Consider the following 14,839-nt stretch of genomic DNA (forward strand, 5'->3'; position numbering starts at 1 on the left):
CCTGGGCCATGGTGGGTGATCTGTAGCAAGTTACAATTTGGATTGCAGTTTTGCCAGTTGTTAGTTGCACATGGATGATCTCTGATGCATTGTGCTGCACCACTAACCTGGAGGTGTGGGTATCCTTGATGAATATGGATACACCTCCACCTTTTGTGTTTCGGTCCTGGTTCTGTGGCCGAAAGGTATGGTATGGGTTATAGCCTAGTAGTGCTGGGGTGCTCTCAGGAGCCTTAAACCAGGTTTCTGTTACTGCACAGATGTCAATGTTTTCCATACTGAGGAGTGCCTCAAGAGCATGTATTTTGAGGTTTAGACTTCTGGCGTTAAGGAGCATTACCCTCAGTTTTTGGTTACTTCTGCTATTTATGGTGGTGGGTTTGTCTTTTGAGCCTTGCCTAAAAAAGGCCTATGGGGACGGGAAGAGCCTTGGCCAGTATTCAAAAGCCTAAGGGTGACAGGTGCAAGCTATCTCTTGTGAAGCAATGTGGCTTGTCGAGCATGTCATCTCAGGCGGACAGATACTGGATCCCCTTTGAATGACACCAGAAACTTAGCCAATTGTTGAAATTGATAATTTTTTCTTTATACTGTGGCATCATTCTTGGTAAGGGCAGGATGCTACTCAGGGTCAGAGTCATACCAGCCTGAGCTACATGATCAGAGAGCTCTTCTATGTCTCTTTTCATGTAGTCCATGGAGATACATCTCAGGTCATTCACACCGACATGGACAATGACTCGTGAGTTTGAAGGAGACATCCCGAATATTCTGGAGAAACATGAACTCATGTGGCAATTAAAGCTGAACTCTTTTAGGAAGCATGGACTAAACTACTACTATTCAATTAAAAGTGCACTGGAACTTAGAAAATTGCCACATTGTTTACATGACTAATTGTATTTTATTTTATTTTATTCTACCAGTTGGTTTTAAATACCATTTTAAATCAGTTGTAATTTAAGTTATATTTTGTTTCCAACATCATACATACATTTTTTCTTATTTTTTTTTTCTTTTTTCCACTTTATTCAAAATGATGTGTAATAACAATACTAACTAATTATATAATTATATATATATTTTTATACATTGTTTTTTATGGTTCTTGTACACAGACCTGAAGAAGTCTAGAAGGGTGAAAGCGATCTTTGTTAACAATAGGTTATGAAAATAGAAATTGATTTTTACATGCAAAATGCATATGTATATATTTATATATGTTTTTGATTGCCAAATGAACTACGGTTGATACATTTCCAGCCATGTAGTATAATGTCTTGGATAAAATCACAGAAATAATAATCTACTTAATAATCTGGTTAAATAAGAGGTACCACATCACTATAAATTTTATTTAAAGTACATAAGGGTTATATATTATGACAGCTACTAAGCAGGGCAGGACCAGCTTGAATGTCACACTGATGGGGGTAGAGATGTGAATTTAGCATGTGTACCAATAACACTTTGTTTTACAGCACAATAAACCACTCCCATGCCTGATAAAAAGTATATATATATATATTTAGAAAGCTTGTGAGGAAATTATTACTCTATTTTTGTTTTACTTGGATCGCTTGTCTGTGAACTTAATAAGGGATTTTCGACTGGAAACAGACTGCCTGCCTTGTTTGGATTATGTTCGAATACTTAGCAATGCTGTACAATTATATATTTTCTATTATTATTTTTTGTTTTGTTTTGTTTTGACTTAAGACAAGTTTATGTTTGCTAGTTCTACTACTATTGTCTGATCTGATTAATATACAGTGATTAACTAGAAATATATGGACTGAAAATCTTCCACACAGAGAAGTTTCTTACACTGTTTTGTTTACATTTCCTCTGTTTCATACATGTCAGTTTTGTAACTCCTATTGCTGTTCTCCATTAATATTGTGTCCTTCCAGTCATGGAAAGGACAACTGTCATCTGTACATCAGCCTTGACAAATATTACCTACTGTGTGTTATACCTGTGTTGAAATCCTACATGATGGCAGGTATGTGCTTACTAATACTGTGTGTTATACCACTGTTGGAATGGTACATGATGATGAGTATGTGCTTACTAATGCTGTGTGTTACACCTCTGTTGGAATGGTACATGATGGTGAGTATGTGCTTACTAATACTGTGTGTTATACCGCTGTTGGAATGGTACATGATGATGAGTATGTGTTTACTAATACTGTGTGTTATACCACTGTTGGAATGGTACATGGTGATGAGTATGTGCTTACTAATACCGTGTGTTATACCGCTGTTGGAATGCTACATGATGATGAGTATGTGCTTACTAATACTGTGTGTTATACCGCTGTTGGAATGGTACATGATGATGAGTATGTGCTTACTAATACTGTGTGTTATACCGCTGTTGGAATGGTACATGATGAAGAGTATGTGCTTATTAATACTGTGTGTTATACCGCTGTTGGAATGGTACATGATGATGAGTATGTGCTTACTAATACTGTGTGTTATACCTCTGTTGGAATGGTACATGATGGTGAGTATGTGCTTACTAATACTGTGTGTTATACCGCTGTTGGAATGGTACATGATGATGAGTATGTGCTTACTAATACTGTGTGTTATACCGCTGTTGGAATGGTACATGATGATGAGTATGTGCTTACTAATACTGTGTGTTATACCACTGTTGGAATGGTACATGATGATGAGTATGTGCTTACTAATACTGTGTGTTATACCACTGTTGGAATGGTACAAGATGGTGAGTATGTGCTTACTAATACTGTGTGTTATACTGCTGTTGGAATGGTACATGATGATGAGTATGTGCTTACTAATACTGTGTGTTATACCGTTGTTGGAATGGTACATGATGATGAGTATGTGCTTACTAATACTGTGTGTTATACCACTGTTGGAATGGTACATGATGATGAGTATGTGCTTACTAATACTGTGTGTTATACCGCTGTTGGAATGCTACATGATGATGAGTATGTGCTTACTAATACTGTGTGTTATACCGCTGTTGGAATGGTACATGATGATGAGTATGTGCTTACTAATACTGTGTGTTATACCGTTGTTGGAATGGTACATGATGATGAGTATGTGCTTACTAATACTGTGTGTTATACCGCTGTTGGAATGGTACATGATGGTGAGTATGTGCTTACTAATACTGTGTGTTATACCACTGTTGGAATGGTACATGATGATGAGTATGTGCTTACTAATACTGTGTGTTATACTGCTGTTGGAATGGTACAAGATGGTGAGTATGTGCTTACTAATACTGTGTGTTATACCGCTGTTGGAATGGTACAAGATGGTGAGTATGTGCTTACTAATACTGTGTGTTATACCACTGTTGGAATGGTACATGATGATGAGTATGTGCTTACTAATACCATGTGTTATACCACTGTTGGAATGGTACATGACGATGAGTATGTGCTTACTAATACTGTGTGTTATACCGCTGTTGGAATGGTACACGATGATGAGTATGTGTTTACTAATACTGTGTGTTATACCACTGTTGGAATGGTACACGATGATGAGTATGTGTTTACTAATACTGTGTGTTATACCACTGTTGGAATGGTACATGATGATGAGTATGTGCTATAAGCTATCGTAAGTTTTGCACAATTAATTCTCAGAGACACGCTATATGTCTATCTTTATCGCATACTAACTAACTGTTTGTTAAATATTAGCCAGTCGCTTATCATAGCGTTATTTGGTGGCACGCAATATGCTAGAAGTGTGTCTGTTAATATAATAATATAATGGAATTATTTTATATTCTGTTTTTGTATTAATTTAACTAGTACTATTATGATTATGCGCTTTATTAAATAACATAATTTTTTAGATAGCTTTGTGCAATTGAGATGCGCTACTTCATGTTTCTATAAACTAATTTTGGATAAATGAAACTGTATGATTGATGTAATTTTTATATTTCTATATCTTTACATTTGCGTTATGTAGTGCAACCATTTTGTGTCAAGTGATATATTCAAGAACGAAGCTGCTTTATTATTCTTTTTGCTCCGTTGTCATCATCTTCACTTTATAGTGATTCTGTATAAACATCTTTGTTTCATCACTAGCCATATAGGGGCAACATTTCCTGATCAATGATGTTCTGGGCTAATGGTTTGCTAACTCTAAATTATTTGATTGTGCTTGTTGTAGAACTAAGTGATAATAGCAAGCCTAGTGTTGAGCTCTCTAAATATGGGCATAGCTTCCTGCAAGCGCATAATGAAAAATTTTACTAATACTAAGATGAACATGGTGTTAATATTTGATGTTAATCTACCTTTGAAGGACATCTAATTAATGAGCATCAATATTATTTATGTTTTAAAAACTTTTATATCTGTGTTTTTACTGAGTGATGATCAGGTTACTTTATATCTAATCGAATCTGATTGTTCGTGACACTGCTGTTGAATTCTTATCTACGTAACCAAGTAATTTGGCTGTTTAATTAATGACTGTCTTAATTGTTTAATTGAAAGGCAATGCTTTAGTATAAAAATATCCATTTAGTTTTTGTAACTTGTAACCTGAGGAAGCGCAATTTATATTGCGTGAAAGCGCTCGTTCTTTGTTCTACAATAAATTCATTTTATTTTATTTTTATTTCGTGGTGGTTTCTACATTTTTTCAGTTAAGATACAGATTTGGTGATACAGTCTGGCCCAGATGATGACAGCTGTGTGGATCAGGCTGTAGCCTCAAACATGGAGGTAAACATGTCCAGCCATTCTGATGACTTGGGAACTTCAGCTGTTGGGCATTATGATGCCAGTGCACTACTGTCAAAAATGCAGTCTGTTGATGATATTGACTCTTCCCCCAACAGAGTAATAATGCCCTGCACAGTGCACATGGGCATGTAGCTGATGTTCATGTCAGAGGGTGTCTGTGTACTGTTACAGATGAATTAACATTACCAACAGCATCATGGATCTTACACTTGTGCACCTACCTGTGCCAAAGATCATGTTGCACAGCAGCTATGTTTATTGCATGAAGGTCAGGTGTGCAGAAACAGAGAGAACATGACAACATTACCTGCATAACATGATGGTACGTTATCTGTGGCATGTTTTGTTGAAAGCCTGGTTAAGGCAGTGCTACAGCAGTGCTGTAGTACTAATCGGGTGTTACGTGCCCAACTGTGCTTAGGTGGTTAACACATGGGAGAGGCAGGCCTCTATCATTAGACCCATGCTTGTACATTGGACATCAATGTTTGTGCTGTAATGTGCACATGCATATGCTGTTGTCTAATCCACTGAGAGCCCAACAATCACAACCAGACAGTCAACTCGCAGTCATGTTCCTTCCCACAGTGTTTCTTCACATGCTGGTGTCACTGTATCAAGATCCTCAGTACAGCATCATGGACCAAGTAGTCTTGGACATGGCAGGGACAGCCAGGACCATGTTGTGAACTGCCAGTTTAGGCACCCTATACTGCATTAGAGTAAGACTGACACGAATACATGTGTGTTCTGTAGTGTCATTCTGACCCTGTGGTGATGATGAACACTATGCAAACCACTGGCAATTTCATCTGTATGTGTTTTTTTACCTCTTTTACATTGACATATGTTAATAGTGATATTGATGAAAGTAATGCAAAATGTGATGACTTGCTTTCATGTTTGTATGATTTGATAGTGGTCTGATACAGATAGGGTTTATATTACAATTTCCCTTATTGTCTGCCTTCACTATGATGCTGTATGCATACTTGTGTCACTTGTGGCTTGATTAGATTGTTCCTCGAATTATTGTTTTGTATATGTCCATACTTTTATATGTTATAGTTATGCAATGTATGTTCCTCAGTACTTGTATCTAGTGGGATCTGTGCTGCTGTTGTGGGGAAACATATGAACATGATGTTTAATCTGTGAGCTTCTGTACATGTTGCTTGTCATGACTCAAAGGTGTGTGCCATGTTTCCTGAGCTAGTACTTGTGGTCACATCTTCCATTGCCCGTGCCTGCCCCCCGTGTCTTCCTGATCCTTGTCAGATAGCTGTAACATGTCTTCTTTAGACATCTGGTGTTCTTGGGGTAGGTCACCCATACCTGTGGCAGGCAAACCACCATGTGCGGTTGTTAGCATGTTGCGAAGCATACTGCACACAGTAATCATCTTGCTACCTTTCCAGGTGTGCATTGCAGTGCATCCCTGGAAATGTTCAAACATCTGAATCTGGCTTTCAGCATGCCAAACACACACTCAATGGTGTTTCTTGTTGTGGTGTGTGCTCTATTGTATGCCTACTCAGCAGGGTTGGTAGTGCTTTTTATGGCATCATTGGCCCTGGCTAAGGTGGATAACCACAGTCACCTGTTGGTGGAAGAGAGAAAAACATATGTTGTCCTCATGCATACTGTTGGCAGGTTGTATTCTGCTTGCATCCTAGCTATGTTCCTGTGCTTACCCAGTAGTAGTCCCCCAGGCATTTTGCCATAATGAAAAGCAGCCCTTAGACCATTTTCCCTCTATATAACAGCATCGTGGACACTACTAGTGAGTGTGTTACCACAATATTTGTTATGCTGCCATCTGTTAAGCAAACCACCTGACAGTTCAGCGATGGCCACCCCTTTCTATTTCGATACCTTTCTGCTTTAGGTTCCACTGGGAGTTTAATAAGTATGTGTGTGCAGTCTATTGCACTGAGGACATTGGGAAAGTTGGCGATATTGTAGAACTGGTGCATGACATTTCACTGCTCCCATGACTGTAGATAGGAAGTAGGTATATTCATCTACCTTGTTGCACATTGCTGCCAGGAATTGTGAGAGGATGCAACTGGCAGCTGTCTGGGACACTCCTACAGTATTTCTCATATGCATCAGGAATGTCCCAGATGCCAGTTTACCTGAGGTCAGACAGCCTTTGATTTCAACAGGTATAGGGTTGTCACAGATAGCACTTGTAGTCCCCTGCGGCGGTCCTGAACAAAGTGAACAAACTCACTATGCAGAAAAGAATCTTTAATTGTCACACATAGATTAAGCGCTTTCATCTACAAACTGCAGACTTCATCAAAATCTGTTAAAAATGTCATTAAGTGTGCTTATATAGTTACTTACAACCAATAAAATCACTTTAACAATTATATTTGAAATTTCAAATAATCTGTCATTTAAAGAAACAGAAATAAAACTCATTACAATAATTTTCTTTGCATGCAGCTCACATTGACCTTCCTAAAATGTGTAGAAAACTATATATTTGCTATTAGTAATAAAATTGTTCGCAAGAACATAATGTAAACCAAACTCTTGCCAATATCTGCACAAGAAACATGAACAAAGTGTATAAAATGGCAAATTTCCATAAAAGACATAACCCAGGATAGAACCTTAGTTCTCAGATCTAAAACTGAATGCTCTATCCTTTGAGCCACAGCAACAACTCTAAAACAGACAGACATAACTTTTTTATCTTCTATTGTCCCATTTCTAAGACTGGGGTTATAGTAACACTGTCATTAATACCTGGATAACTAGCTGCATTTAACAACTGTCATCTGACTTCTCTTTCATTTAAAACGCATTTAATATGTCCTCCTCTGGGATTCATATAAAAACATTCCAGAATGTTAAACTTAAAATTGGAACATCCATTACTAGAATCTAAATGCCTATACAGTGCATTACTTTTGTCCTTTTTCCTAATACAATAATAATGCTCATAGTTTCTATTCTTAAGAGCTGTGTTAGTTTGCCCTATATAGAATGAGGAACAGCTGCAACATTTTGTCAAGTATATCACCCTCATGGTGTTGGAATTTCCTCTCCTAAAATGTACCCTAGTTCTCTGGATGTTGTCTAATACCAATGTTATATCCTCATTTATTGCAAAGCATTGGTTGCAGCTGCCACATTTTTTAGTTCCTTGCAAGTTATTTCTATAACCTATAACATTTCCTTTGTATTCAAATCTGTGCTTTAAATTTCGTCCTGTTTTATACAAAAAAGTGGGCTTCTCTCCCAACATGTTATACACTTCCATATCCTCCTTTAGCAATACCCAGTTTTGTTGAAGAACACTCTTTATGGCCTCAGAAGACTGATTGTATTCCAATATGAAGGCCCTCCCATAGTTGTCATTGTTTGTGCATTTATGTGTGTAAAGCATACCATCAACCAGTAGGGGTTTATATTTAATACCTCACTCACTAATAACGTATTCAGACACCTCCTTTATCATGGAAACAGGATATCCCCATTCCTGAAACATTTTACCTAAATATTCTATTTCTTTCTTCATATCCTCATACTCTGAGGTCATTCCTGCTGCCCTTGTACATTGACTTTTTAAGATGCTTTTCTTTTGTTTCCATGGATGGCAGCTGGAGTACTCCAAATAGGAGTTGCTAAATGTAGTTTTCCTATAAATTTTAGATTTAAATCCAGTTCTAGAATGTTCTACATAGGTGTCTAAATAAGCTATACCCTTTTCACTGTGGGCGTGTGTAAATTTTAAGTACGTACTAGACTTGTTTAAATAGCTCACAAATTGCTTGATACCATCACTACTACCATCCCACAGGACAAAGAAATTGTCCAAAAAACAGATGTAGCATCTAATATTAGGAATAAATGTACTACTAAAAATAGTTTTATCTTCCCAGTCCAATAATACAAGGTTGGCAAATATGGGGGCACACACTGCCCCTATAGCCACACCTTTTGTTTCCTTATATAGTTCACCTTCAAAAAAAAATAAAATTATTGTCTAATACCAAGGACATGAATTCCACTAGGAAGTTGAATTTTCTCCCATTCCATACCATTATATTTCCTTATACTATTGCAAAAGTTTTCAAGCCCTTCATCCTTCAGAATGCAGAAGAATAAGTCTATGACATCTATGGTGAGAAACATTAAATTCTTATTCCAAATTTCAGTTTTCAATCTACTTAGGAAATCCCAAGAGTCTTTGATTAAGTGTTCTACTTTGCTATAAATATATTTCAAGGATCTATCTATCATTACCCCTAGTGGAAAAGTTTTTGATTTACTACCATATATAATAGGTCTAAATGGGGGATCTGTTACATTTATTTTATTTATTTTATTTTTATTTTACATTTGATGACCGGGAAAGTCCGACTGGACACAGGTCCATTTTCAGCGGAGGCCCGGGGAGAAAAGCTCCACTTAAACAATTGCTAAACAGATAAATTTACAAGATACAGCACTGTATTCATAATGCACACAATATAAACATAATATCTAAAATTGCTTCACAGACTTATGTAAAGTACATAGCTGTGTTCATAAGGCAAAACAAATAGCATGTAGGAACGTATTTAGTATTTGATTACAGACATATAAGTCAATACCATTGAAGTAAAGCATTTTAGGAAAGAATAAGAATTCTAGACATTAGGCAGTAATGTGTCAACCTTGGTAGAATCCTTGTATCACTGCAATGTAGGGGATTTGCCTGGGGAGTCACATGGGCACAGCCAGTTGCTAAAATAGTAGGTTTTGAGCACTTTCTTAAATTGTGGAGCAGAACTTGTGGAAGTAATGTGATTAGGAAGTGAATTCCAGGTTTTTCCTGTTGTACAGGCAAAGAGACTTTTACATTTTTATGTGTTTTAGATATACCTACGATAGTGGCCAATACTGGCTGTTCTACCTTCACAAAATTATATATGTCCTGCGTAATTTTATTTTCCAATAAGAACTCTTCCAGATGTAAATTAATCCGATGATGAGCAATGTTGACCTAATTTTTTGAGATTACTTCGTAGGTCCCTGTACTATTCAAGATTTCATATATTTTATTATAATATTCTGTGCTGTCATATAACACTACCCCCCTTCACCCTTATCTGATTTCATAACACGTATATTACTATCATTACTAACTTGTTTCAAAATCTTCTATTCATTGTTGCTCAGGTTATTCCTATACCTGTTATATTTATGCTTTTCCTGTAATTCATACAATTCTTTAGAAATAACCCTTCACAATGTTACCAAAGTCGAATGTAAAGGAGGGTTAAACTTACATTTTTTCTTTAACCCAACACTTGTGTTATGGTTTGACTCTTCCTTGAAGTAAATAGCTAACTTAAGCTTTCTTAAATGCAGTTTCAGTTCCACCAAAGTGTCCATTAAATTAAATCCAGTGGCTGCTACATATTTCATACCCTTGGAAAATAGGTCAAAGTGTTCCTTTTCAAGCTTCAGCGAAGTATTATTGTAAATATTAAAACTACTCAGGGTATATATGACCCCTTGTTTTTGTATTATTTCTTCCTGTACCTGGCCAAATACCTCGGCTTCCATCCTGGGCCTTGTTTCTCCCAATAATTTATTTCCTTTCCTGACCTTCTCCTGTCCTGATGATAATTCCCCCTTCTTTGATCTCCCTGCAAAAAAAAAAAAAAATATATATATATATATATATATATCGTTAGCAGTATATTTTCTTTGTTGGTCATATAAAGCTTGATTTTCATTTTGGGCATCTTTCCAATAATATTGCTTATAGTTGTTTTTGCTATTTTTGGTGTTATTGGTGTCACTCCCCTTGAAATTCCCCTTCTTCCAGGGGTAAACATTATCTGTTTTATAGTACCCTAAGTCTCTATCAATGTTTTTGCACTTCTTCAGCATAATTGTGTCACATTTCTTCTCAATATATTCAAAATGCTTCCTGCATCTACTTTCCCATTCAGGAAATAATAAATCATTAGTAATAGAAGCATTTAAATTTTCCACTTCTTCAATTAGTGTACATAGCTTTAAATCATTACGCCTTATTAAAACTTTCATGTACTCAAAACCAAAGCCATCAAACATTTTGTTAGATTCATTTCATATTTCTTCAGTTAGTTCAATTCCCAACGGTTCCTTAAAGAAACTTAACCCCACAGGTAGTATCTCAAGCTCAATACAACGATTTAAACAAGTGTCGTCTGTTTGCAAATGTCCTGTTCATAGGTTAGTACTAAGCTAATTGCTCTTGTGAGCCATTTTAAGCCCAGCCAATTATCCCCTGTGAGACTCAAACCCTGCACCTTGCATTGGTAAGGCAAACACCTTAACCATTAGGCCACCCTCCTATCTGATTTTATCAAATTTCTTTTCCATTAAATAAAACATGTCCTTCGGAGTACAAGATTCATGATGGTCGAGCTGTTTCTTATTACTATGTATATCAGGATTACTAACAAACAAAAAATTATTGTCCAAAAATTTCTCAATAGCAACATGTGTGACTATTAAAGATTCTTATCTGCATAGTGAGTTTTTTTCACTTTGTTCAGGACTGCTGCAGGGGAGTGCAGGTGCTATCTACATGGACCTTAAATTGTTTTATCTTGGTTCAGTTGTTTGTGAGCGCCACATTTTTTGAGGTATAGGGTTGTCTTGCAATGCATGCACAGACGTGAGGAGGACATGGTACACACAGCCTGCACCAGCTTTTGATTATTGCTGGTCTTTTACTTTCAGGGCCCTTGCTCCAAGAAGTTTGTTATTACATGGGAAAACTGGTCTAGTTATTTGTGCTGTAGGAAACTAAGCAATTAAAATTAAAATTAGTGGGTATAAAGATTTTTTTCTTTAGAAAGGAAAATATGTAATCTGATCATCTGTGTACTTTCTGAATGAAGAACACTCAATCATTTGTCTAGTTAACTGAATAAACTACTTGATACTTCAACAAGGCATCTTTGTTCCTCCCACAGGGAGGCAATCAAATCTGTCAGGGAAAGTAATTTTGTGTGGAGTAATTGTCTGTTTCTAGTAGTCCTGTCACCCTCTGGGTCACAGGTAGGATACTAGACCTGCCTCAAGCTTTCTGGGATTACTTTTGTTTTAAGACTCTAAGACTTTGATATATTTATGTAAGTGCTATGAAAATCTGCAGCTGCCTATTTATTTTCATTTAACCTGTTTAACTTAGAGCAGTTAGGTCTACTAATTCTTTAGTAAGAGATAGCTAGGATACCTGTAGCTCATATTATTTTTATATATTATGTGCACATGTTTTCATATTCTTTTTGCACTATCAGCCATCTGCATATATAATATGTATTTATACTGTTTGTCTTACTGTTTAAGTGAAATTTGTTCACTTTAAGCTCTTGTGGCTGGTCTTTATCATTTATATACTTGAAACATTAATGTTTATGCATTTACGTTTGGCTAAATCTAGAATTATCAGTAGCTAGTCTGTCTGGGTCAGTAACCCTATTTAGAGTTGTGAAAGTACTACCATGCCAGGAAAAATAATGTGGGGAATTGGAACATCCTGCCATCCATCTCCCGGAAGTGTGTATTTGCGTGTGTGTGTGTGTGTGTGTGTGTGTGTGTGTGTGTGTGTGTGTGTGTGTGTGTGTGTGTGTGTGTGTGTGTGTGTGTGTGTGTGTGTGTGTGTGTGCGTGTGTGTGTGTGTGTGTGTGTGTGTGTGTGTGTGTGTGTGTGAAAAGTAGTTACCATGGATAAGTAGCTTTGAAGAGCACTGTGGTTCTCTTATAAAGTGACAAGAAAAGTGACTGGTATTTAGCCTAGTCTCAGTGTGGATGTTGGAAGCCAGGAAAGCACTGCATTTTAAGCTCTTGGGCCTAAGTTGGATTTTGTGAACAGATTATTGAATTATACTTGTGCATTTTCTTTCTTTTATGCTAACCTGCTTGGTACAAGTGGTGTGACTCAAGAGAACATTGTTCTGGTGCCAGTTTGGTCCTTTCTTCACAACTGGTTTTCAGTGTTGTTTGACAAGTACCATCCATGCCTGCCAGCTGTGAATTTTAGTACAAACGTGTATATTCTAGATGAGCTATACCATGACCACAGCATTCTCTTGCAGACCCTCACAATTCTCCCACCTGCATAAGTCTTGGCACTCTTTGTGTTGTCACAGCAGCCATTACCCACCATCATTCAATGCTTCTGGGCTTTCTATTTGATCCCACCCACCATAATCTAGATAAGAAATCAGAGCGCCTTTAAGGGTTCAAAGGCTGTCTGATTCATTGCCCAGATCACAATGGGTGGGACTGCAGAAAGTGTTTGTGTGCTACATTCCTTACAGACCACTACAATCATGGCTTATTGAAGCAAGCATGCAGCAACAAACACATTACTCAGTGAAAAAAAATTGGAGATGCACCCTTGGCTGAGTGGCACCCTAGACAACTACCTAGGCTGAATTTGTCTAAGGCCAGATATGCTGACAATCATGATTGTGCACAGATGAGGTAGGGGTGACAAGAGAGGAAGACATTTAAACAGAAGGTGGACAAATGATGATAGTGACTGTTGGAATCCAAACAAGGTATGGGATATGATGTACTGAGAAGGGGATCACACTAGCCTAGTACAAAGAGAGGGATGCTGGCTACATGATGGTCTGCCTGCTTGACCCAGAGAGCAAATTACTTGTATCCATCAACATATGCCTTGGTAGTGGACTTTTCACCCTCTAGTGGCCGAATGTAAGGTTACTACCACCCAAGTGGCTCACAGATTCACACCAGGAGGCAATCAATATAGGATTGGATCTCAGGATAATAGGGGCTGCAAGTCATCTGAGCCATAAAGCCATTTCCACTTTGTAAGTACCCTACCTTAGGCTTTGCATACATTTTCATGGAGGGCCAAGCCAGTCATATCAGAGGTGTTTTTATGAATATGCATGTAGTTGTCAGGCTCATTTTGCAAAGGCAGACAGTGTGTCACACTGTTTAACTTGAAGAGGAAGTTTATTTCATATGTGGGGTAGGTGCTGCATGACAAATCTATCACTTCACCTTGTCTTATTTATTTGTTGGAGGTCTCTGGCCCTAGTGTTGGTAGGACTGTTTGATTTTTGGATGTATAAGAGTTCTTGGACTACTGGATCACTTATAACCCTACAAGCAAGGCACAGATCACCACTAAGGAGTCCAGATGTTACTGGATCATGAAATATAGCCTGCAGTCTTGGTAGCTCATGTCTTTTAAGCCCATGATCATTTCAATTAACAACATCTGGCATCTTTTCAATTGCTTGATATGATTAGTAAGGCACATCACTAAAGAAATATTGTACTCAACAAGGGGCCTAAATACTGCAGAGCACAAGGAGGTGAAAACCTCTTTTGATATAAGGGAAATATCTGACTTTTGCTATGAGCTCCAAAAACCAGCCATTGAGAAGGGGAAAACACTCACAGATTGAGAAATTAAAATAGAAATGAATCTACAATGTCCCACAGCAGTTAAATTTTAGTTTAAAAAAATGTAAGGTTTCATAAGGCTTATAGTATGCGTAGTGTTCTTGTAGTTTCATGCTGTTATACAGTTAATTGATACATTTTGCTATGATCTGTGCAAAGTACAAGGATTCCTTAATCACTATTGCAACATGATGGTCAAACATGAGGGAGTTACACAGCCAAGTACTCAGATTTTTCATTACCTTTTCATTTTGAAGTGATGTGTTTTCTATACTATATTGTCCATTCACCACCAATTTCTAAATCTCCATCAGACTGAATATTACCCACGTTCTTCTCGGTCAAAATAGATTTTTTGATCTCTGATGATGACCAGACTTATAGAGATTGAAGTCTTATTCAACTTGGTCTGATATTATTTGTTAATGGATAATTTGGCGATTTTATGTTGCCAAAAGGTACAAAGATACATACAGGATTTGGATATATTAAAGTACCTAGCGGTTTGGTTGGAAGCCTTGATTCCTTTGGCAGGTTGCTTTCACCATATCATACAGAGAAATTGGAACATTCTACAAAGCTGATTTAAAGAATAGCTCTTTTAAACTTTGCCATTATT

At 37.2% G+C, this 14,839-nt stretch overlaps 1 protein-coding gene across 1 annotated transcript in view; it reads right to left on the reverse strand.

Annotated features, from left to right (window-relative positions):
- Positions 1 to 3,722: 3,722 nt before the first annotated feature.
- The window catches only part of LOC122810151 (olfactory receptor class A-like protein 1), a 79,666-nt gene continuing 68,549 nt past the window's right edge, over positions 3,723 to 14,839 (reverse strand). The window contains exon 3 of the mRNA XM_044081626.1: positions 3,723 to 3,756. Within this exon, the coding sequence (XP_043937561.1) occupies positions 3,723 to 3,756 (34 nt within the window). The remainder of the gene's footprint in view (positions 3,757 to 14,839) is intronic.

This window comes from Protopterus annectens, chromosome 8.part1 (assembly GCF_019279795.1).
Source record: "Protopterus annectens isolate FY-2018-M chromosome 8.part1, PAN1.0, whole genome shotgun sequence".
Classification (NCBI taxonomy): domain Eukaryota; kingdom Metazoa; phylum Chordata; order Ceratodontiformes; family Protopteridae; genus Protopterus; species Protopterus annectens.